We start from the raw sequence: 26,295 nt of genomic DNA on the forward strand, positions 1-26,295 counted from the left end.
AACTATACTTTTTATGTTGTCAATACCTCTATAACAACTTTCTAAGAAGAAAAAGTGTGTGTATTCAACTATTCATGAAAGATTTCAGTAGTCATCTTATGTAACAATGCTCATAAAATGAAACGAAAAGTTAATACAGTCGACTCAGATTTAGTACAGAACAGTCTAATATTTAGGCTTTTAGACTGATGCCTGGTGATTGTGGTGGATTAAGAGTAAGGTGAGGCAAGGAAGCAAAATAAAAGCAGATTATCACCATATACATCTTGTGGTAGTCCAACTTAGTTTGCACCAGTAGAACGTATCGTGCTATTAACTAATGTCTGGTGAACAGCCTCATTCAATTTTTAAGCAAATCTTTGTTGTCCATCTTCAAGTGTACGGTGAAGTATCCTGCAAAGACACGGTCGTATGCTATGCATAGGTATCAGTACATGGGTATCAAACATCAGTAGGCTAAGCTATGTATGTAACAGTATGAGTAGCCTATCTCACCGTAAAATTTACTGACTATAGACTACTCCTCAGAGAAGGAGCAACTCCATTGCAGAGACTTATTGTATTAATTTAAATTTCAGCTGAAAAAAATTTTTTTTGCCTGCTTAGATGGATTCCAGCATGAGCATGAAAACTTGCGGGTTATGTGGAAACAACAACGGGATAGCTTCGGATGATATGAAAGACATGGAAGGAACGACTCAGCTAAGTGCAGCATCATTTGGAAATTCTTGGGAAATGTCATCAGATGATGGTAAGATGTGTGCACAATTGATTGAATACTACAAACATATTGTACAATAAGCTATACTGCAAATAGCTGAAAGCCACGAATACTTGGACTATAGTTTTTTTTTTTATGTAGTCTACTGGGTATAAGTTATAGGCCTACCTTCGTGATCATTACAGTGTGCCACTGTCTGTAGTTATATTTTGTTATTCAGTAAATATTGTACTCAGGGATTCATAGTATAGGGATCGCCAACTCGGCTGGATATCTGACAAGCGGAGTGTAAAAGTGTTGCCAGATATTTTTTAAGTTTTTAGAAAAAATATTGTTTTGGTATTTTTAAAGTGGTAGTCGCCCAAAACTTGCCCGTAAATAACTATTTTAAAACCAATCTAAAGCAATTTTATTATTCACTTATCAAACTATTATATTTTTTGCAAATTTAACCTCTCTTTCAAAGTTTTATTTATATTTTATGCATAAATTCACATTCTTATTCCAAAGTAAAACAACTACAAACTACTTTCTCAATCTTGTGCAACTTTAAACTTCAGGTTAGTTTTAAATGGACAAGCTTTGGGCAACTACTACTCTTTAAAAATGCCCAAAAAATAGTTTTTCTAAAAATTTAAAAAATATCTGGCAACACTTTTACACTCCGCTTGTCAGATATCCAGCCGAGTTGGCGATCCCGATAGCCTATTATGAATCCCTGTATTGTACTGTGTTGTCCTCCCCGATAGCTCAGTTGGTTAGCGCTTGGCTTCCTGAACGAAGTTGCTTCAAGATCAAGCGGCGCTGGTTCAATTCTCGGGGTGTGCGCTTAAGCAACGCATTCTAAGGACTGTTCTCCATTCAGCGGTACCTAATGGATGGAGTCATTTCCTAGCAACAACACTTCAACAATCGGAAACTTCACTATGTCAATCTCGGTAATCGGCCCTTCGTAAAAAGCCTCCCCAAGCATGCAAAACTAATAGGAATAACCTATTAAGGCTTTGTCAGTACGAGGACAAAGATTTAAAACTAAACAACCAACTAATCGTGTACGCTAACAGAAATAGGCTAGTGGGCCATACAAGCATTGATGCCCGACGATTTGTTGTAATTGTGGAAAATGAGAAAAACACAGTTTAACTACAGTTGAAACCGTGAATTATCAATAACCAACCTTTTTGTAACTACTGTATTAGCTCTTACTGTATATTTAATAATACAATTTGTGACTGATATATTTTGTGTAAAGGAAAATGTCCAGACTCAAAACTAGTTGAACACTGTAAACTTGTAAATAATGATACCTACGAACAAGCAAAACGGAGTTGCGACCAGTTTTACAATCCGAGCAAATATGCAAACTGTTACGAGGTAAGAGTGAAGAATCAGAACAAGTTAAACACATAATGCAAGGAATAATGTTCAATTATTATTTCACATAACAAATCATGAAAAATACAGTAGGTTTCATTTTCACAGTCTATTATATCACAGATAAATAAATAATTGACAGTAAATTAAGGTGATTGAAATTGAATGATCATTTTCAAAAATGCGATATACAGGTAGGCTACTAACGTACAAAATGAATTCAAACGTTTTCGGCAAAGCTCTCTGATGTCATCAGAATTTTTGCATAACGCCAAAAAAAAGATGGCTACAGGGCTATTCCTGTTTTAGCAGCCAATCGATGCCAGTAACTTATTTGTGTCGAAACAAGTTCTTCTGAGATTAAAGCAAAAAAGAGAAACTCAATACTTGACCGTACTTTAATAAACGAGGAAGGCGACTTAGCAAAAGACCAACACAATGTTTTATCCAAATTGTCTCTGGTGGTAGTTAAATAAATACTCGACCCTGAAAACTGAACTGACAGCAACAATCCAAATTATGCAAAAATAACGGATTAACACTAAATCAACTTTGCTTCATAATGTTTTACACTTCAGCGTGGTTAGGCTCGTTTGCAGTCATCATCATCACGTGCCGTCTCCGATCCGAAGGTTGGCTGTCATTTTCTTCCACAAGTCACGTTCTTCCGCTACTCTTTTTGTTTCTCTAATGCTTGACAAATCAGCCCACTGTATTACGTCATCTTCCCATGTTTGCCTCCTTCTTCCCCATGCACTTCTTTCCTTCCGCCATACTTTCAATAACCAATTGATGTAGCTGTCCTGCCGATCCTCTCAAAATATATCCCGCGAAACAAGTTTGCAGTTTGCAATGTCAACCAAAAATTAATAGTATCAATTTATCATATAATTTAATGCGTCTTCTAATCCTAGTTTTTGGTATTTTTTTACTGAGTTCATTTAAACATTTTATGTTTGATGTGTAGCCTACAACAGCGTCTGCAACATTCTTAAAATGTAAAACCTCTAACATTCAAAAAGAAGGTGAAGCGTATAGCCGATTGATTAGCATCGTATTGTTTTCGTTTTGTCATCAAATAAACCAGGGGTCACCAACCTTTTTTGCATGCGGGCCACTTTGGCACTTAGGAGAGCTGTGGCGGGCCGCACTAATAAAATTCTAGGTAGGTTGACTCTTATGCTAGAAAAGAACGCATTTTGTACCTAGTATCCAGCGTTATAATACATATTGCTAATATTTATCTTAGAATACCGCAGCAACAAAATTAGTCGAACAACGCTACTGCCAGGCCAAGCTCCTTTACCAACACTTTTGACTTCTTTAACAATGCCTAATAAACGAGGCCACTTGTTTTGCGCACTAATAGTCAGGCGAGCGGTTTCATCAGAATATTCATCGCCAAGCAAGAGTGGTGTTGTCACTTCGCTTCACAAAAGATATCTTGCCATTGACAGTTTCAGTAAACATAGAAATGTTTGACACATGGCAATACAGGCAACCATAGGCGTAGCCAGGGGGGGGGGCGAAAGGGGCCATGGCTCCCCCCAAATTTTCAAAGTTTGGATTTCGAAGTTGAGCCCTTTGTTGAAAATATAATAAAATTTGTAGAAATTTATAACGTTTTCCAAGTCATCTAGCTATTAACACCCCCAAGGACTTGTTTTAGACACACAGAAAGACACCAATAAATTTTGCAAATCGTAAATCGGGCAAAATTTACGCGATTTACGTTTCTTTTAACTAATTTGTGGAAGCAATTTCAGAATGGCTTACTCTGTTATGTTTATGTGTAGTTATTGAGTTTTTGTGTAGCTGAGTTTTTAGTGTTCTCTAATTTAGCCACAGGTTTTGCCCGTTCGTGTGTAAGAGCTACCTTTAATAAGTTAATAGCTGTTTATCTGCTAATAAATTTCATACAAATATTAACCTAAAAGTGTTTCCAGAAAGCGCTATAATCCACTATTTGAGAGTAAATTTGCAAAAAATGTCCGGGGGAGCATGCCTCCGGACCCCCCTAGAATACGCGTGCCTTCGGCACGCTCTAGCACCCCACCAGTTTTATTGCTTCTTTTGCTCAACCCACCAGGATACGCCACTGCACATCAGGTGGCGATTGCTTAAATCAAACACTTTGTCGTTCTCTTCAATTCATCAAGTATTTGGTCCCCCCAAATTTTTTTTTCTGGCTACGCCACTGCAGTCAACAATAGTGACCTGCAAACATATCAGCGAAAAATAGGCTCCAATAACAGAGATAAAGAAACCAGGCACCATGAAGCAAACGCTTGTGGAAATCACCGAAAAAACGTTTCTATCGTAGCTCATGAGCAGTGTTCCCTCTAAAAAAGCGATGAGTTGGTTTTTCATCCTTTTTGTGAGAGTCTATAAAACCGTCTTTCCTTGATTATTAGACAAATGTCACTTGCGGTGCTTATAAGCATGGCAAGAATTGTTGATTAACAACATTTTGCAGTTCTAAGTTAAATATTTTCATAATACCAGAAAAAGTCTTTAAATTTATATATAATATCATTGCAATTTATTATAAATTGAGTTGGCACACCGACCTGTTTTGCCAACAAAAAGTTGCATAAAGAGAACACTGCTCGTGAAACCAATAACAGTGAATCGCACACTAGTGTTTACAGGACGTTTACAAACTTAAAATAAACAACCCTATGCTCACAGACATTTTCGAAATTCGAAAACAGACGTTTTAATCAACCACTGGGCCAGTGTGGATGGAACATCGCATTGGAATAACTTTAAACGACCCCTACCTAGAACTACAATTTGATTGGTCGGTCTGTGGAATCGTATACAAAGCGAAAATATGCTTACCGGAAAGTATTTTTTACCTTCATACTGTTTAACTCCAAGAAAAGTATTTTTGGTTATACTTGTGCGCTGATACCTTCCGCGGGCCGCCAGTTGGTGACCCCTGAAATAAACAGAAACTAAACTAAATTGTAGTGATTTGAGGTTCTGGAGCGGAGGTTCAATTCAACCACCGGCCTGGTTGCCGAGATTTTTCCGAATTTCGTATCGTCGTGATTTCTTTTGAATGTTTGCATTTTGTTGTCATTTTTTTCGACCAATAAAAAGTGATTATTTCTTTACTTATTTAAAGGGATACCAAAGGAAAAACCTGACTTGGCAATTGTACACGTTCTTTGTGTTTAACATATTACCATAAAACGATTTTCAATAAAATTTTGCCTCATTGCGGTCTGATCAGCATTCCGCGCGTGCTTTTGTCAGAGCTTTCAAAACGGAATGGGTGTGAGCAGCGAAACGTGCGACTGTACAGTCTACGTCACTATAGACTAGCAATCAGCTGACCGAGCAATAGTTGTTACTGCGGGCGATTTAACTGTAGGCTACCGTATGTATGTATGTACATCAAAACATCAGATTTCAACATCAAAATATGAGACAGTTTGCTTAAAACATCAGATGTGGTATCGTGGCTTTTGTTATTGCTGTCTTTTGTGACGTATTCTCGAGCTGTGTTTCCACTTTGTGGTCATTTTGAAAAAATTAAAAATAAATGAAACATTGGACTTTGGGTCTTGCCAGTGCCATTGAAAATAAATCTTTTTTATGTAATTTTTTTTGAAATGTATTTTTGAATGTTCAGTTTACGTATTTTAATGCTTAATTCCCCGTTTGAAAATTTCATTTAGTATGCCTTTAAAGAGGGAAATTGTAGCAAATGTCAGTTAGCACATCTATCAACGGAAGTCGAAATAACAACAATTATTGGGGAAGCATCCTGCTTTTTATCACTTTCTCACCTTTAATTTAGGTATATTGTTATCAGGTGGTCTCACCTATTCCCTATATCGAGTTTTGCTATGACCAAGCTTGTGCCAACTCAGGTTCCCCTGCGTCTGTTTGTTCGGTCATGGAAGCCTATTTTCGTGAGTGTAACAGATTGGACGGCAGGGCAGACTGGAGAACAGCATCTCTTTGCCGTAAGTGCTTGGCTATCTATCTGTTGTGCGTCTGGAGACTGACTGTTTGTTATCAGCAGCCCACTTTCCAAAAACAATTTATAGACGTGCTGTTGGTTTTCGAAACGACAAGTTTTTGAGCCTGAATACATACAGTTTCCCATAGCTCTGATAGCTCGGTTGCTAGCTCAGTCGGTGACCGGGGCTGCGTCAGTGATTCAAAGCCTCTACAAGTATGCGAAACTGCCAGGATTTAGCTTTGCAAGAAGCTTTCCCATTCCGAGGATAAAGATTCAATCAATCAATCAATTTTTATTAGGCTTACTTCAGAGTTTTAATCGACATTCGAAGCTTTTGTAATTGATATGCTATGACCTCATTAATCTTTCCAACATTGTGCTTCCTAAACTACAACTGTGTCACTATTTCTGTTTCTTTAGTTAATTTCATCAGTTGGTTTACAAGATTGAAAATAAATTGTTGGCAAGCTGCTAGATGAAACTATTTTATCTTCCCAATTTCAAGCTTTTGTTCCCATGAACAACTCTAGAGTATGTATAGTAGCATATTATTTCTAGCCGAAGTTGGCTGAGCCTTACCTATAAGAAACCTTTGTGGATGTTTTAACTTTAACAGGTCTGTTGTTGGAACCGCCAGTTATCTCTATATAGGCCTATCAAACCGATGCCTAAGTGAGCCTCTACTAAGCCCAATCTACAGTACATTTAGTTAAGTGCTAGTTGTGCTACACTAGCTGCTAGGTCTTTTTACATGTGCAGTAATTTAATATTACATAATGCTGTCACTATGCTAGCCTATTTAAAAATTGCCATAACCAATACTCAGATGCATATTTTAAAATATTTGCTTCAATTGCAGCTATGCCATGTCCAACTGGTATGGTATACGGCAATTGTGGAACAGCTTGTCCAAAAACCTGCAAAAATGTGCTATATGATTGCGAAGACGAGCGCTGTTTGGACGGTTGTCATTGCCCAACAAACACAGTGTTGCACAACGGACAATGTATAGAGAAGTCGGAATGCCCTTGCGAATGGCATGAAAAGATTTACCCATCTGGAAAGTTCATAAAAAAAGATTGCAACAAGTGGTTGGTGCTAGAACTTAAGCAATATAGACCTACTTGTTATTTAGGCTAACTAAGTTATTGGTATGCGAAGTCTGTTTTTGTTGGACTTCTGCTCCACTTCGACTCTAAACTCCACTCCGACTTCGAGCGCAAACCATAAACCACGGTACAGTTATATATTGTCTAACTTATGTCTTCACTATCTCCTATCATGAACAGAAAAAAATATATTTCAAATTGAAAAAGTTACTGCATGGAAAAGAAAACCATAGAAGTACAAAAAAAAAAACTACTGTGCCAAGTAGGCTGCAACCTAAATATTTGTATGTAAAGAAAGTATCAAGTAGCCAAAATATCAGAGTCCGGCTCCTGTTTTTGACTCCCATTCTACTCCGGCTCCGGTCAAAACCAAAACCCCGGCTCTTTAATACTCTAAAGCAGTGGCTCTTGTAGGCTACATCTTTGATCTCTATTGCATAAAACTTTCATCCCCATAGTCTGTTTTACTTTTAGTCGTAATCAATATTATTCAACACATTCTGTTGTCTTGGTTGAAACCATCACATGAAGTAAAGTAAGTGTTTTAGTTGAAAACTAGAAAACCTTAGCTTACGACAGTAGTTCATTCATCATTGTGCATTTCATATCACACTATAAGTTGTCTTAGTGACAAGGAAAGTGAAAAAAATTTGAATACAATTTGCAGCAAATGCGTGGGAGGTATTTGGGACTGCACGGAAAGCCGATGTGAAAGTGTTTGTAAAGTTATAGATGACAATCATTATACCACCTTCGATGGAAAAGTTTACGATTTTTTCGGAACTTGTAGTTATGTTCTTGCAACAGCAAAGTAAGTGGTGACAGCAAATCTGTAATTGTTTTTTGTTTGTTTGTTTATCTTTATCCTGCATTGCGGGAAAGCGGACTTGAGCGCTATGCATCGGTGTACGCCTTCCGACATACACCTGACCCATGCTGCAGCCGACTGCAATGTCAGTTTCCGGTTGTCTACTCTACTTATGAGTTAAATTTGGTACTACCCATTACTCGAAATCGATCACTAGGTAGAGGCAATTATCGTAAAGTTTCTTGCCCAGAGAAACAACAGCAAGTGCGGGTGGCTGGAGTCGAACATGCAGGCTCTCGACTGCGAGCCCAACGCGCTAACCACTCGGCCACGGCTGCCGACTTAATTCAAAGCATTTTGACTACAGTACTTTACTGTTTGAAATTTGTTTAATTTTAATTTGGTTTATTTTTAGAACCAATCTCCCCGGCGAAAAATTCAGCGTTGAACTTGATAATTCCCTCTGTATAAAGACGCACATGGTGACAACGTGCACTACGTCGTTAACTATCAGATACAATTCACATGTAGTTCAGTTGATACGTGATTTTGGAGTGAAGGTGAACGGAAGAATAGTAGATCTACTCCCGTTCTCAGGACATGGCCTGTATATAAGGAAGACTTCATTCTTGATGATAAAGGTGAGCCAAATAAAAATTCGCGTCTGGGCCTTTAGGCTTTAATTCCTTAGGCCTACACATTAAGGCAGTTGGCCTATTCCTAAGTGTAACCTTAAGTGTGACCTTATGTAACCTAAGGTGTTGCGACCGTGCCATATTTTAAACTGGTTGTCCTGCTTTGGTATCATGCACGTTATAACGTCCGCATTTTGTCGCTTCCGCCTTTTTCTGGAGTTCTGCTATGTTAGGCACATATTGTTTTTTTTCGTTGTGATGGTCAGAAATAAAACAAACTGAACCTTCATTGTCTTTGATGAGATAAAGATTCAAGGCTTAAATAGTTCAAAGCAGCTGATGTAGGTTTTTTTTTGCTGTATTTTACTTGCAATTTATTTTCACTCTAGGCTCAAATGGACAACGGTTTATCAGTGCTATGGAATGGCTTAAAACGGGTTTATGTCTTTGCCTCTCCTGGTTTGTTTGGCAAAACACAAGGCATGTGTGGGACATTTAACAACATTGAAAAGGACGATTTTCTCACACTCCAAGGGGATACAGAAACCAGTGTCTTAGCCTTTGGAAACAAATGGAAAACCGTGCCCAGTTGCCCTGATTCAATAGTACGGCAATTTTTCAATAAAAAATTAAACTAATTTTGTGATTGTTACATTGATTCCAAAACGGCAACATCAAATCATGACGTTACGCACTTGTTTTGTGGGACTACAAAAGTTGTTTCAACCGACTGATGAAAATTTGTGGTTAAGGTCATACCTTAGGTTAAAGTTTTGTCGATGGTTTTTGTTACAAGTAAGCATTGTTGAATGCAAATTTCCCATGATAAAAAAGCACTTGTGGAGAGTATCTTACGTGGTGAACAGCTTAAAAGCTTTTAAAAGTAGTGCTGACGCCAGGATCGCTCCTTCTCAACATCTGCATTGTCAAACAGTTCATTATGTAAGTATTCATGAAGATTGCTCACACAAGTGACGATGATCAAACTCTGCATGAAACAAGCATATTAGATATACACTCCGTACGATTCTAATTTAAATACGTATTGCCATGCTTACACTAAGTGACTTTTAAAATTATCTAGATTATTAAAAACAATTAATACACACTATACATTACAATGAACATTGTAATGTCTTCCACTATCTGTTGGTTGAGCACTTGTAATGTTGGATGTGTTGTATTTTTTTTTATGTTTAAAACTTAAAACAAAGTAATACAACTTATTTTATTTTCTTCATTTCTATGCCTCAATATGGAATAATCCACAATGATCTTAATCCTACTACTTACTGGAGGTAAATGTACGTAACAAATATGTTGTATTTTTCTGTTTGTCAGACTGAATTAGAAAAGGAAGCTTGTGACCTCTACCCACAGCACAAAGTAGCCGCATCTAATCTCTGCTCCAAATTGATCCAAGCTCCATTTAAAGGTGGCGGTTTAATTTCTTTACATATCTTTAGCTGGCTGGTTTTCCTATTTATACTGTGTACCTATTTACTTGATTGTAAGCCGCGCTTGATTGTAAGCCGTCCTTGATTGTAAGCCGCATGTGATAGTGTTAAAAATTTAATGTAAGCCGCAAATACTGTTTACACGCAAAGCTGAAACTGTTTACTGTTAAGTACCATAAATAAAACTGACAACTCCTTTTTTTCTTTCGAATGCACGTTATAAATGCATGTGACAATTTAAAATGCACGTCACAACTTCACAATTGTCGGCATCAGACAACGCAGTGCGGCAAAACAGCTATGGCAAAGTCGACAAGGAAAAAGGCAAAAAGAAAAAATATAAGCCGCCTTTGATTGTAAGCCGCCTTTGAATTTAAGCCGCAAAACTGATGGAAAAAAGAACTTTATAAGCCGCGGCTTACAATCAAGTAAATACGGTATACGTTTTTTTTTGTTTTGAAAATTTATCGTGTGATTATGCAGTAAACAAAAATAAAACATTTGCAAGCTCTTGTATTGAAGATATTGTTTTGACATTGCTTTTGACAGTGATTCTTTACAGCGTGCAACGGCCTTGTTGACGTTTCATCATACGTTTCTCAATGCAAGCAGCAGTTTTGTTGGACTGGTAGCAGTTTTACCAACGTCTGTGACGTATTTGCTGACTATTCCCGGTCTTGTGCTACCCAAGGGGTGATAATGAACTGGATGCCTTTCGTTCCCCATTGCGGTATGTATTGTTTTTCTATTTTTGTATCGAATGTTAAGAATAAGTTTTAATACAGTCGCATGACGCTTTTTATCTGTTAAATGTACCAGCTCAGTGGCCGAGTGGTTTCTCCTTCGGCTCTGGAGTTCGATTCCAGGTCGGCTCAAACCGAAGACTTTGAAAACAGTACCTATTGTGTTCTTTCTTGCATAGTGCAGTGAGAATAAGTCGTAAATTTGATATAAAATTAAAAATGAGCCCTTTCTCTAAAAGACCATAGCCGTTGTAGAATGTAGAGGGTCAATAAATAAAACCATAACATTATTATTATCTGTGAAACGTGTTTAATTAAAATATCTCGTATTGCGCTTTCATCACAATATTCGCATTCTGATGAAGAAACCAAGTAGGGCCTGGCTCCTTCATCAGAATGCGAGTGTGGTGCCACTGAACAGACCGCAGACCATGTCATCCACCACTGCTTAACCCATGGTGCGCGTGGTCTGAGGTTCCTGGACGACGAGACTGCTGAGTGGCTGATGATTTCCTGCCCTCTAATCTAGCCTGGAAAGATCTGCTCATACGTCACCGATCACAATATTTTCGTGATCACTTTGGTACCATTTTTTATTTTAGTATAATGGGAATCGGTTTTTGATTTTATGACGATTTTGCGACACTCTTAAATCCTGTAGGCTGCAAATGCGCTTGAATGGCCGGACAAACTTTTGACGAAAAGTACTAATTGTCGAACAAGTCTGTCTCTTCAGGCAAAGTACCGATGCTCCGGCTGTTTCAAAGGATTCTGTTTACCCTTTTCTGCATAAACAAAAGGATGCAAAATATTTTAATTTGCAGGTAAATAATTCCAGTGATTATTAGGTCTCGTAACTTCCCTTCATTGCAGCTGTTTCCTGCCCGGGAGACACAGTCTACCAACAGTGTGGTTCTGCGTGTGGTGGAAGTTGTGCTTCGGCTGAGATTGATAAGTCGCAGTGTAATGATACCTGCGTGGAAGGGTGCACTTGTTCCAATGGTTAGTAGATCTGTTTTTTTGCGTATGTCTTGTTACGAAAGGTACGTTTTGCCAAACGTTTCACAAGTGATCTAAGAAGTAACAAGTCTTGTACAATTTTTGTGCAATTTAACGATTGAAAACGAACAACTTTAAAAATTTATTTATACTCCAAGTTGCAATCTGCTCATGAATAGTATTTTAGATCAACTTTTTAGCACATTGTGTTAACATATTGCACACAGAGTTTATTCAAATCTGTATCCATCAAAAAGTTCCCTTTTTTACATAGATTCAACGTTGTTAGATGTTGGTTACTTTTTACTGCAGTAGGGTGATTATGATTGGTATCAAGCTAATTGATATACTGGCAGTAATCTAGTAGCTGAATGCCTGAACCAATTTATTTTAAATATCGCCTTATCACAACAAATTGCAAAATACAAAATAAAATTACTACCGTAGTTTATAGTTTCAACTTGACCCGATCTTAAATTAAGCTCTGGTACCTAAGGACAAAAAATCAGTCTTTTTGTGCATTGCAAGGCCGAGTGGTAATAATGTTTGCACTACATTCGAAAGGACGCCAGTTTGACACTCTCCCAGCACACAGCTGTTTTCGGCAAAACACTTTAAGCCTAAGGTATACCACAATCAGAGTAGTTCACTCGACGACCATGTAAGTTATCTCTTCCTTGTTGTCTGTGTGCTGCAGCTGTAATTACAGAGTGCTGTGTGTTGCTGAAAGGACAGATGGTCTGCTGAGGGTGAAATTCAAAAATTCATTTCATTATAATTTTCAATTAAATTAAATCATTAAATTTTTTAATTTTGCTAATTTTCAAGTACGGTATTGAAGTCACTTTTTTAATTTTAGCAACATTTTTAATCAGCAAAATAAACGTGGCAACTCTGAACGTGGCGATCTACACAAAAGAATGTTCATCTTCACAAGATAATGTCTAATATATAATACGAATCGGAAGCCTAATTTAATTCCCAATTCTCACAGTACTGTATTATTTGACCAGGGCTGTTGCTTGACTACGATGAAAAGACATGTATCGAGCCTTCCCAGTGTGGCTGCAAGAAACTTGAACAAATATACTTCGCTGGTGAAACCATGATGGATGGTTGTGATCTATGGTGAAATATTTTCTAATGAAATGTGTTATCCTACTATGTGTCATAATAAATTTTTTTTTGATGTGGTGTTATTCTGATTCAACGTGTACATATGGAACTCATTCTTTTTTTATGTACTCTTCACTTAGTTTGTGCCACGAAGGTGACTGGAAATGTGAGAAAATACCAAATCTGTGCGGCGACAGTGTATGTCCTGATAACATGCACTGGGAAAAATGTAGAAGCAGCTGCATGAAAACTTGCGAAAATGCCGGACGGCCCGAAGTGGTGAGGAATCAATATAATTTCTATCCTTAATATAAACATAAACCTCCAACCTATTGACCCCTTGGGATAAATATCGTTCATCAAGGGTATACGTTTTCCAAAGAATAGATGACAAATTTTTATCTAAAACAAATCTAAATGGAGTAAATACATTTTAAACAGTTGGCAAAAGGTCAACAAGAGTAAACAGTTGAGAACCCCTGATCTAACCAATGTTTGCTTGTTTTCGTATTGTTACGTCGGAAGCGATCTACTGCTGGATCTCTTGAAGTTATGAAATTTATAATCAAATGCAATGAACCATGACTTCGAGTTCCCTTAACATCGAGAAACCAAAACAAAGGCTTAAAGACAACAGTTTATTACATATATTTGTAAAGCATTTACGTGATGTTGATCTTAACAAATCAACTCATATTTACGTTTTCGCAAGTATTTTGTAGAAAAATAACGTACTCTCGAACACGGAAAAAACCTTTGTTGGGCTACACTTAAAAGTCATTAAAAAATTCTAATATCTAATCAATGATATGAGCACAATTTTATGCAGTAGGCTATACAGTACGTACAATTTTTGTTTCAACAAAGAATGAATGATTGCAGTTGTTAAAGTAGGTTGACAATATAGAAATTCGGTACATTATGTAAAAAGAGTATCTATAACTCACTTAGCTTCGCAGCAGATCCTGAAAAAGAGGTTGTTTAATGGCGGTTCTTTTCACTGTAATCGATTGACAAGTTCCTGTATCAGCACAAAATATAACTTTATTAACTCTTCGTAGCCCTAATTGTCACTGTACCTGACGCATGGGATTATTAAGCGATGTCTATACAGCATGAAGCAATATTGGTGTAGCCTAATGCTAGTTTTAATCCTTGCTGTAATATTTTTTCGTTTGAAACAAACTCTATAAGTCGCACCACTTGAGAATTATCATCGTGAGCTATTACAGTATTCTGCTGCAAAAATACAATGTAATTTTTGCATCAGAAGTGTAATCAATAACTCTATTTTATTTCTACTTACTCTTAGCTTTCCGGCTGCATAGCCGAGTGGTGAGAGCCCGGGAACGGCACTCCAAAGAGCGCCGTTTCGATACCCCTTAAGAGCATGCAGCTGTGTCTTTGACAGGACATTCTAAGGCATGCTTGAAGGACACGAAGATTGGCTTCCTTGTCTTTGCGTCCACTTAATCTAAATCTTCAACCACCAGGTCTACGCCTGGATACGACAACAACAACTTACGCTTATACCTGTTCTAAGCCCCCGATCAAAGATTTTCAATTAAAAATTGAAAAGAAATAGAGATTTTGTTTTCAGAAAAATGACCTTACCCTGCTGTTTAGTGCAAATCCGAGGCTTGCGAACCAGGATGTGTTTGCAATAATAACACTGTTTGGGATGGAAAGAAGTGCATTTCCTTGGACATTTGCCCTTGTTACCACGGGGGAGCGGCTTATCAACATGGACAGACAGTGAAAGTTGGATGCCAAACTTGGTAAAACTAACTGTTTTTTGTTTTATGTAACAGTTTTAAAGCAACGTCACCATTTTAGCCTCTGGAGCTGAGGAATGCTACTAAAGAGTCAAGAGTCAGTATAATGCGAAATGCATATTGCATATGTCACACATAGGGCTCTGCTAATTCTCCATGCATTTTTTATAAAAAATACTGAGCTGATACTTGATGGAGAATCGCTGGCCTGCTTCTTCGTAGTCAGCAGATCCCCTATCCTTAACCCTTAGGCGGTTGGGCTCCTGGAGTCTTGCTCAGTTTGGGGGGGGGCTGTCGATTCTTCTTATGCTTTAGGAATGATATCTCTGTTATTTTTTAAGGCACGGTTTCAAAATTTGGGATTCACTTTGTAAAACTATTCACGCAGAGCATATCCAAAAGTTAAAACTATGTAAATTTTAGAACTGCTCATATACGTTGAAATGTTGATGTGACTTATGACGTTTGAATTATTTGGTATTTTTTGATAGAGTAATGAAAAACATGCATTGCAATGTTGTAATTAAATTTTTTTTACATAGTCTCAATTTAATTCATTTGATTAACAAGATGTGGGCCAAATTAATTGCTTTCATCCAGCTGGTGGGAAAATTTTGAACAATAGAATATGAAATATTTCAGAGGATGTGCTGAGAAATGCCTTATATCTCTCAATTTATAACCTTTATTCGCTCAAAATTTCAGTTCAATAGAGGTGAATGAAAGTTAGGAAAAGTCAAGAAATCGAGTAGTCGCAGCCTCAGTGGTTTTAGAGATACAACTGTTGATACAAAAAAGTTGAATTGACAGCCCCCCCCCCCAACCTTCAAAGGGTTAATGGAACTCAATAAATGTAGAGTCAAGACTCAGTAGGCCCTTTACCCAAACTCTCATCAACGGCGTTGCACAGAACATCACTAATCACTATTGCACAGAACATCACATCACAATTCTGAATGATTTATTTTAACCTACCGTTTTTTTGTTTTTGATAGAAACCGTTAAGCAATACTAAACGGTCATGTTTTTTCAATATTTTTGTGTGTAGCTATTTGTATATAAGGCAGTGGTTCTAAACCTGAGGACGCGCCCCCTAAGGAGCCTCATTTATTTCTCGTGGGAGTTGCGAGCTCCACTACGATATGTAATCTTTTTGCAGTGTATAATTATAGCAATTTCAATGTGCCATAAAAGTTATGCCATTCACATTCTTTGTTGTGAACTGGAAATCACAGATAAGGCTAAGTAGAAACGGAGATTTTGGTGCAATTGCTCTGCAATCTGGCTTCGTCATGAGTGAAAAGGAATAAAATGCATTAAGTGTCAAATTATTTGTATACTCATTCTATTAATTATTGCAAAGCCGTAGCATCCAAACCTTTGCCTGCAGGAAACAAATAAAGAGTGTTCTGAACTTAATCATTAAGGCAGTCAACTTTACCAAAACTATAAGAGCTTTATGATGGAAGGGAAGCTCTTGCAGTCCTCTTTTCAACCTTCTGTGTAACGACATGCAAATGTGATCGTAGAACCTCGCTTTTCCATACAAACGTTTGATTGTTGTCAAAGAAATATGCTAATTAAAACAAATTTTTGTTTTTAAACTTAACTTCTGGAAGAGTTGAGTTGAACAAATAAATCTAGTGAGCTTCAGTAACTTAGATGCTGCACTCGCGGATGGTAACTTTGAGTTTGAGTAGGTACGATGAATCAAGCAGCAACTCATCTGAACACCTTGAAAGCAAAAATCACGAAAGAATTCCAAGCAAAAATGAAAACTTGGAAGTCCATCAAACATTTTATTGCACAAGCGCATTTTTTGCATAAGTTTAACCCAACTGGCAATTAAAACTTCAAAGAAATAGTTATTCAGCACCACCTTCCTATTTACTCGCTTATCTCGACTCAGGATATACAAATACTAACAATGCTCGGATCCACACATTTTTGTGAAGCTACAAAGGTTGCAGTTAAAACCAGTGACAGGCGGAGAGTTGAAGACTTAAGCTATGTTATCCAATTTGGAATTAACCCTTTCATTAAAATTTTAGTTTCTGAGAAGCAATTTCAAGTATATGAGAAATATGTACCGTGATTAACAAATTAACAAAAACAAAATTACTTTTAATGTTACACTTGTTCAATATTGGAGGGGAGCGAGAAGCAAGTGATCATTGCAAAAGGGAGGCGTGTCAGGAAATAGGTTAAGAACCACTGAAAGATGGTAACAACTCGTCTTGTTTTCTAAAAAACTTAACCCTAGATTGCATACACTAAAAAATTTAGGCTAGCGCTAGTGTATAACATGAGTTGCACCGCTTGGGTCATATTGACCCATGTTGTCCATTTTAGGCTCTGGCATGAAGTTTTGGCTATCATATGTAGCAGAGTTGCCAGTGCAAACGTTTTTTCAACGTTGAAACGATTGTGTTTTTTCAGCACTTGCAAAGGACCGATGTGGGACTGTAAGGAGGATGTATGCTTGAAGGAATGCTCAACCACAGGGGGTGCTCATTATGAGACATTTGATGGTCTAAAATATGATTTTTTGGTAAGTTGTTTTGTATTTGCAAGATATCAGTCTGCTATTGTGGTTTACATTCAGCCCAAGTAATACCCATAATGATTTTGATCTTATTTTGTTTATTACATCATTGTTTAGAAGACAATACACAGATAGTTTGGTTAACACCAATTGCAAAAAACATTATTTGGTAGAGGCATTATTGAATTTACCGCTTCATAATACACAATTAAAAGGAAAATCATCAAGAGGTAAAGCGGTCTTGTATTGAACGTAAAACTAATTCATGGTTTACATAAGACATACCCCACATTCTCACAACCAACTCAGATAGCAAATTAATCGTTTTTTTACATTGATTCAACGTCGGCACACGATTTAACCCGCGGCTATAGACCGCTACGCAGGTCTTATAGTTGGTAGTTGATGTATATTAAAATAGAAGGCAAGGTATTTAATCGATTTTGTTCTTTAAGTGTGCCATGAAGTGCCTTGTGAGTAAATAAATCAGTAGTTTGGGTGTCGAGCCAACTTTCCTTTATGCGTAAAGTTGATAATGTCTGTTGTTACACAATTCATTTTGTTATTGTTTTTTTTTTGTTTTTTCAAAGGGGGAGTGTGATTATGTATTGGTGAGAAACTCAAAGCAAAACCAGTTCGATTTCAGCATAATCGTGCAGAACGTGCTCTGCGGAAGCTCTGGGGCATCTTGTTCTAAGAAAGTCACCATCTTTGTGAAAGGTTGATTCGATAGGCTTACTATCTTGAAAAACTTTTTTATACTAAGATCTAGATTTTTGAAGAAGTTATTGTTTATATGTGATGACCGAAACGTTGGAATGAATGTAGATTACCACTTAGACCTAAAACATCTTCTTATAGTATAACTTATGTATACAAAAGTAATCTAACGTGTTGCACATGAGATGCATTGTGAACAGTCTCATTTAATTTCTAACCTAATTCAAGTTTGACTATAACTTTTTCTTGAATTCCTCATGAATCTATAACAACAGTGAAGACCTGGAATAATTTTACAAAGACCTCACTGCAGAGCGTTCTTTAAAATTGCGTCTTGATATCTGGTGAGAATTATGCACTTTAAATTATTGCTAATGTAATCTTCTTCTTCTTCTTCATCGTGTGTCACACGGCCGTAGCCCAGAGCATCACGTAAGCTCTTGCTCTATCGTTGAACTAGGCCAAATCCTGTGCAGAGGATATTGCTTTTAGGTCAAGGCATTCGAGTAGATGTTGCATTGTTGATGGTTAATGGTCTGATGGTTAATACAATGCTAAATGTATATTTTAGATGAATATGGAAACCGCAGCAGTTTGACCATACAGCATAAAACTACACTTCTTCAATTGAAGCGTATTCCCGGGTTTGAGGTGTGGAGCGCAGGAACGTGGATTTTTGTGAGAGAAAATAGGATTGGAATAACATTAAAATCCGACAAAAAATCACGTATCACTGTCATACTTGGAAACATGCACTCAGGAAAGGTGAGAGCACTGATACGTAACAGACTCGATTTCTCTACTTGTGTTGTGAAGTTTGATTTCAAATTTTTATTTGAACAAGTACATAGGATTTACATGTCTTTTTAAACGTTTTTTACCATTTCTTCAGGAATACTCGAAAAACTTGCATTAAAAATCATTAAGTAACAAGATTACGGTTCATTGAGATTGGAATGATGGAAGACAATTTGTTAGTTTTTTTGCCAAGTTTCTTTCAAATTAAAACGTTTACCTTTAATTAGAACAATTTGCCAAATTTTGAAAGGACATTCAGTAGATTTTGGTTTGGTTTGGTTTTGAATCTTTATCCTCGGACTGACAAAGCCTTGATAGGTTATTCCTGGTAGTTTCGCATACTTGTAGAGGCTCTTGACGCAGGGCCGGTTACCGAGATTGGCAGAGTGAAGTTTTCCGATTGTTGAAGTGTTGTTGCCTGAAAATTATTCCATTCATTAGGTGCCGCTGAATGGAGAGCAGTCCTGAAATACGTTGCTCAAGCGCACGTCGAACCAGCGCCGCGTGATCTTGAGCCGAGCGCGTAACCACTGAGCTAACGGGGCGCTTTTTATTTGTGTTTGTTTGGTCCATTTGACAAAAGAGTTACCAGAATCATGAGAAACTTGATTGGAAGGATGAATTGAAGGGTTCAATGATTAACTCTGAAGATTGATAACATTTTTACTCGGATTAGGCAGTTTTTGGACACTGTTTGCTAAAGGATTTTTTTTTTTTGCAAACTTAGTCAGAAGGGTTACCATCAATTAGGTGTAACGGTTATAGGCGAATTGTTCGTAAACAGTTGTTCGTAAAATTAATTCTTCGTAAAACAATTCTTCGTAAATCATTTCTTCCTATACATCAATTGTTCGCATAGTGAATTGTTCGTAAACAGGTGATAGGTCAATTGTTTGTGAACAGTTTTTCAGTTGTTACTCAGGGGCGCCGGAAGCAGGGGGCAGAGGGGCATGATGGAGGGACAGGGGGCAATGGTGCCCTTTTAGAGTCATGTAAGCTACTGCACATTTTGCAATATAAGAATTTCTGCTATTCGCTTTTAGCCTAATTATAACACAGACCGACAAAAAAATTTTGCCACAAATACAGGTGAGAGTCATTTTTAAGTATTTCAAGGCCCCTGATTCCAAAAATGCACTTAGTTTTTTCGAATTGGCTCTAGTTTTCGAGATATGAGCTCTAGTTTTCGATTTCGACAATGAAAATATTTTTGAAATCGTTAATCAAAAGTTCAAAATAGTATTCACAGCACAAATTCTGCAACACAGTAGTTACATCATTATAACATAGCATGATGTCCTTCTTTGTATACCGGACACTTGTATCATTACTCGATAGTGAGCTGATAGATGAGCATTATCGCTATATCTTATAAGTTTTAAAGAAATTGGCCTTTCAGCAACAAAAGTGCCTTTTTTCATAATCCTGCCCCCCCCCCCCAGTCAAAAATTGTTTCGTCGCCCCTGTTGTTAACCTACTCGTGCAGGACATTTCCTTTGAAAATGCTCAAATTTTCAATAAGTAGTTTCTTGCCCGTGTGCGTTAAGTGCACTATAATCTTTGTAATAAAGCTGGCCACCATACAAAAGTTTTGGCTTTCCTTTTTCGCTGCCATTCTGAATCAGGGACCCTACACTCTCTCTGCTCGTCTGCAGCACGTCACATCTAAGGCTAGCACATCTCTAGCATATATGCTACCCTGATTAATTGTTCATAAAGAATTGTAACTGTTTTACGAACAATTAGTATTACGGTCAATTGCATGCACGAAGAAATGCTTTACGAAGAATTGTGTTACGAAGAATTAATTTTACGAACAATTGTTTACGAACAATTGTTTACGAACAATTGTTTTACGAACAACTGTTTACGAACAAAACGTCGGACATCAGGTGTAACTACCCAATTTTAAATTTTAACGCGAACCGAACTATGATGTTAATATTCTGTAGTAATAACGTCTTGTAGTAATAACACAACTAATATCTCACCCTAACAAAATTACGTTTCGTTTGTTTATAAAATTTGGTTGTCACACTAAATGACATCTTCGCCATGCTTGTACCAATCCTATGCTTGAGTCGTTCAACTTTGTTTTGCAGGTAGAAGGTTTGTGTGGAAATAGCGATGGTATTGAAAATAACGATTTTACAACACCAGAAGGTGGACCTCCGGAGCAGCTTCCGTATGTGTTTGGAAATTCATGGGCGGTAAATCGTTTTCTTTACTCTTACATAAAACGTCCAATTTCAACTAGTTCGGTGTAAACGTGCAATACAGTATAGCAATTTCAAGAAAATACAATGGTTTTAAAATTACAATTGTGCTTGAACTTGAATTTATGCGGCCGTTTTACAATCCAGACTTCACATTTAGACTGTGATAAAAACTTTTGCAGGTATATTGAAAGTTATCATTTGTCTTGGAATAAGAAAACTTTACTCTTTTTACAAAATGTGTAAAATAAAAAATAAAAAACTTTGGTAAATACTAAAGTTTTGAATTTTTGTTGTTGTTGTTGTTGTTGGCCAGTGTAATGTTTTATTAGTGCAGCAACTGGTGGGGCAGATGCTGAGATCTGCTTCTGGCGAAACGCTAGGTCATGAACATTACTATATTACAAAACTAAGTCCAAGCTATTAACAAAATGCTAAATATCTAATTTATTTTACTGTAAATGCTGACAAATAAAAAATAATAATTCTGTGCTTCTACAGTAAAATTAAATTTTTTTTTTGTGATGTATCATCGCATTTTTATTCGCCTCTTGCGACGCACTCGTGAGTGCTCTGTGCGTGAAGCCAATTCAAGAAAGAATTGCTTTTCTATAAACGCTACACAAAGATATAATTTCAGCTCGAAAAATTATTAGCCTATCTTTTATATTGATTTAATGTTGTAGATGTTAAACAAATGCAAAAAAAAAATTCTAGCTGGCATATTTATTTTTTATCTGTAAGAACACATTAAGAACAAAAAATCATAACAATGATAAACATGAAACAGCTTTGTCAAAGTTGTCAGAAAATTCAGAGCCGATAAATTTATTCCCTAAACAAATACAAGCAAAATTTGAGCTTACGGGGTCAATTTGACCCTGATGTTGCATCTAAGGGTTAATAATGCTCACGACTTTAATGTTACGTGAAGACATCACAATGATTACCTACTAAGCAGATGGCTCAACTTTTACAGGTGCATACGTATTGCCCAAAAGCAACCGAAGTAGACGACACCTGTGCTTTGCATGGAGAGAGGCGAGCATGGGCTGAAGCCAAATGCCACATCATTAAATCTGATGTGTTTCAATCTTGCCATTCCTTGGTCGATCCAACAAAATGGTAAAAAATATTGTATTTATTAACCTTTAGAAACTAGCTTATCACTATTACCACTACTACAACTGTACTTTAGTAAATCTAACGTAAAAGGTAAAAGTGTTTCAATACTTGATACAAATGTCGAATACGAGAAGATAAGGTTCTCATTGTGCTTAGCCTTCCGCACTAAGGAAAGTAGGGTGGCTAATTCTTTTCTCTCGGCCACCTTTCCCTCAGGAAATGCGCCCACCCAATTTATTACACCTTAGGTAGAGGTGAGCGGTGTTAGCAACAACCAGCTGAAACTCGGAGTCGAACCAGGTTTGCATAATGGGAAAGCCAACGCCTTATCCGTTGCGCCATCCCACCGCTTAATGAATAGCATTTTAATGTGGATTTTCGCTTACAAAGCATTGTTTTGGTTAAGAGTATAGGCTACTACAGCATATATAAAGTACAGTTCGGTACAGCCTACGTTCACCCGTCGAGAGGTTCATGTATAGTTTATGTTCAATTTTAATGGATTATGTTAAATGCCGTGTGGTTGCTTGGTTGTATATGTCTGTGGTTGAAGAAAGTGACCTCCTTACCAAAATTGTATCTTTTGTTATACTGTAGTTTATTTGTAGGCATGACATGTGTGTCTACGATGCTTGTGGATGTGACTCCGGAGGGGACTGTGAATGTGTTTGCACCGTTGTTTCCGCCTATGCTGAAAGATGTTCTAAGTATGGAGCTCGCATAAACTGGAGGAACGAAGATTTTTGTCGTATGTTGACTTTTTTATAACTACTGTAGAATATTACAAATTACCTTTTATACTTTCAATACAGTATAAAAGGTAATTTGTATAAAAGGTAACTTGGCAGAGGAATGGGATTTACGGAGTTCAAAAGAGTTGGTGTTTGGATTAGGAGATTTTAATGGACATGTTGGAAAACAAGCAAATGGGTTCGAGGGCATTCATGGAGGGTATGGTTTTGGGGAGAGAAACATGGAAGGAAGAATGCTACTTGAATTTTGTGATGAAAGGAAACTTTGTATTGCCAACACATGGTTTAAAAAGAAAGAGAAAAGGAAGGTGACTTACAGCTCAGGAGGACATGAGTCGGAAATTGATTTTATTGTGGTTGGGCAGGAACAGAGAAAGTACTTGAAGAATGTGAAAGTAATTCCGTGGGAGTTGCAGCATAGACTAGTAGTAGGAGACTTAAATATGAAAAAAGTGAAGAAAATTGTGAAGAAAGAACGAGTTTTTGTAAGAAATGTGTGGAAACTGGAGGAAAAAGAAACGAGAATTAAGTTTATGAAAAGAGCAAAAGAGCTGGTAAACATGAGTGCGCAGGACTTGTGGGCTTCATTTCAGAAAGGTGTCCTAGCAGCATGTGATGAAGTATGTGGGAAAAAGAAAGTGAGGAGGGATCGTGGAGACACATGGTGGTGGGATGAAGAGGTGAAGCATGCGATTTCACAGAAAAGAGATGCATACAAGCAGTGGCGCAAAAATGGGTCAGAAGAGAATAAAAAGAAGTATAAGAGTATGAAAAAGAAGGCAAAGAGGGTTGTTGCAAGAGCTATGAAGAATGGTGCTGAGGAGGAACTTAATAAAATGGGGGAAAGCCAAAACAAAGTATTCAGACTCATAAAGCAAATGAAAAAGGATGGGAATGATATTGTAGGGGGAAGATGTATAAGGAGTGGAGATGGGAAGTTGCATTTCAGCCCGGAAAGCAGAGGAGAAGTGTGGAAGGAACACATGGAAAATGTTATGAATAAGGAGAATGTATGGGATCATATGACAGAGGTTGATCTGGTGGAGGGTCCAGTGGGAAAGGTTACTCGTGATGAAGTGGTGGAGGCAATGGGGCAAATGAAACTGCGTAAAGCAGCCGGTCCATCAGAAGTGAGCGTAGAGATGATAAAAGCAAGTGGAGAGTTGGGAATTGAAGTAATGCTACAACTTAGCCAAAGGGTATTAGATGGAGAGGGAATGCCGGAGGAGTGGAAGCATAGTACTCTTGTTCCATTGTTCAAGAGAAAAGGGGATGTGAGAAGTTGCAGTGCATATAGAGGTGTAAAACTACTAGAGCATGGAAAGAAAATTGTGGAGCGAATACTAGAAAAGAGGTTGAGAACATTGGTGAAATTAAATGATATGCAGTTTGGATTCATGCCAGGAAAAGGTACAGTGGATGCTCTGTTTATATTGAGAAGAATGCAGGAGGAATACCGAGAGAAGCAGAGAAAACTATATATGTGTTTCGTCGACTTAGAAAAGGCATTTGACAGAGTACCAAGGAAAGTGATGGAGTGGGCAATGAGGAAAAGAGGTATACCGGAGGTATTAGTGAGAGCTGTGATGTCTATGTATGAGGATGCAAGAACAAAAGTGAGAGTTGGATCAAATTATTCAAACGAGTTTTTTGTGAAGGTTGGTGTACACCAAGGATCAGTTTTGTCACCTCTGATATTTTCTATTGTGGTTGACGTTGTAACTGAAGGAGTGAGGGAGGGCTTATTGAGTGAAATTTTGTATGCAGACGACCTGGTCTTGACAAGTAATAGTATGGAGGGACTGGAGAGAAAGTTTGAGAAATGGAAAGAAGCATTTGAAACCAAGGGTATGAAGGTGAATCTTGAAAAAACAAAAGTGATGGTGAGTGGAGCAGAAGGAACAGTTGTTGAGAGCAAAGTAGATCCCTGTGGAATATGTGGCAAGAGAGTGATGAGAAATTCAATGCAATGCAAGGAATGTGGAAAGTGGGTACATGCAAGATGTGCTAATGTCAAGAGAGCCGCAACAAGATTGGCGAAGTGTTTTGTTTGTGGGAAATGCAGTAAAGGAAGGAATGAAGTGGAAGGCCATGATGATGAGTTCTGCCATGGCATCGAAACAGTGACAGACTTCTGTTATCTGGGTGATCGGATAAATGGAAGTGGTGGATGTGAAGCAGCGGTGACAACAAGGGCAAGATTGGGCTGGGCAAAGTTCAGGGAATGTGGGGAAATGTTGTATGGCAGAAAATTCTCACTAAGGATGAAAGGGAAAGTATATCGGAGCTGTGTGCGGCCTGCAATGCTATATGGTAGCGAGACATGGATATTGAGAGAGAGTGAACTGGCAATCCTGAGAAGAACGGAAAGGTCAATGGTGAGAGCAATGTGTGGGGTGAAAACGAGAAGGGAAAAAAGGACTGAAGAATTGTTGGATATGCTAGAGATGAGAGAGACCATAGACCAACTGGCAAGGGCAAATGGAGTAAGATGGTATGGACATGTGATAAGGAGGGAGGAAGGAAGTTTTCTTAGAAAGGCACTAGATCTAAAGGTGGATGGGAAGAGGAAACGCGGTCGTCCAAGAAGAACGTGGAAACAACAAGTGAAGGATGAATTTAAAAAAGTCGGACTGAAGGAGGAAGATGCAAGGGACAGGGTGAAATGGAGAAAAGGGATTAAAACGATTGCTGCGCGGAAACAATCGGCCACCCCCACTAGTGGGGAACAAACCGACGATGGATTATGATGATGATGAATACAATTTCACAATTTTTGTCAAGTTTAATCCCATGCTTAATAAACATTTAAATGTAAAAAGGACGACAAGATAGCACTTCTTTGCCTCTTCTTCTTTGGGTTAGGTACCCGTGTCTACTTAATCAGAGGCAAACACTTCCACCCAGGGGTGTCTAAAGTCCGGCCAGCGATACATTTTTGTACAGCCGCGCGCCTGTTGTTGTTTGTTATTTTTGTCCCGCACAGAAATCATACAAACTCAACTTGATTTTTTTTTAATATGATGAAAACAATATTTTCTCACTGACAAAAGCCGCCGAGAAAAAATAGAATTGTTGCGTCATAATTGCGAAATCAACTATTATTGTCTGGAAAGTATAGTAAATGACTAATGAGTGATGCAGTCGAGCATTCATTCATTTTCTTGCTAACGAATTTAACAACCACATTCATTTTCTTGCCGCAATTGCAAAGGACTACATCTTTCTCTCGTTTCTTGTTACCAGCAGCTGGGTAAAAACAAATTTCCAGAAAGGCGAAAGTTCACAAAGACCATGTTGAGCATGTTCGGTTCAACATATCTGTGTGGGCAGACGTTTTCGGTTTGAGATGGGCTGAGCGACTCTCATCTAAGTGATACCTTATATACACTTGTCTACCACTAACCTTGAACCAGACTTGGC

The 26,295-nt window shown here is 37.7% G+C and overlaps 1 protein-coding gene across 1 annotated transcript in view; it reads left to right on the plus strand.

The window, feature by feature from the left end:
- Positions 1–606: 606 nt before the first annotated feature.
- The window catches only part of LOC145768861 (von Willebrand factor-like), a 37,385-nt gene continuing 11,696 nt past the window's right edge, over positions 607–26,295 (plus strand). The window contains exons 1-15 of the mRNA XM_082580467.1: positions 607–751; positions 6,934–7,165; positions 7,851–7,994; positions 8,407–8,632; positions 9,016–9,231; positions 9,968–10,061; positions 10,646–10,813; positions 11,700–11,828; positions 12,839–12,953; positions 17,156–17,267; positions 17,852–17,981; positions 18,553–18,746; positions 20,882–20,989; positions 21,975–22,120; positions 22,729–22,868. Coding sequence (XP_082436593.1) covers positions 607–751; positions 6,934–7,165; positions 7,851–7,994; positions 8,407–8,632; positions 9,016–9,231; positions 9,968–10,061; positions 10,646–10,813; positions 11,700–11,828; positions 12,839–12,953; positions 17,156–17,267; positions 17,852–17,981; positions 18,553–18,746; positions 20,882–20,989; positions 21,975–22,120; positions 22,729–22,868 — 2,299 coding nt within the window. The remainder of the gene's footprint in view (positions 752–6,933; positions 7,166–7,850; positions 7,995–8,406; positions 8,633–9,015; positions 9,232–9,967; positions 10,062–10,645; positions 10,814–11,699; positions 11,829–12,838; positions 12,954–17,155; positions 17,268–17,851; positions 17,982–18,552; positions 18,747–20,881; positions 20,990–21,974; positions 22,121–22,728; positions 22,869–26,295) is intronic.

The sequence above is a fragment of the Aplidium turbinatum genome, chromosome 4 (genome assembly GCF_918807975.1).
Source record: "Aplidium turbinatum chromosome 4, kaAplTurb1.1, whole genome shotgun sequence".
Taxonomy (NCBI): Eukaryota; Metazoa; Chordata; class Ascidiacea; order Aplousobranchia; family Polyclinidae; genus Aplidium; species Aplidium turbinatum.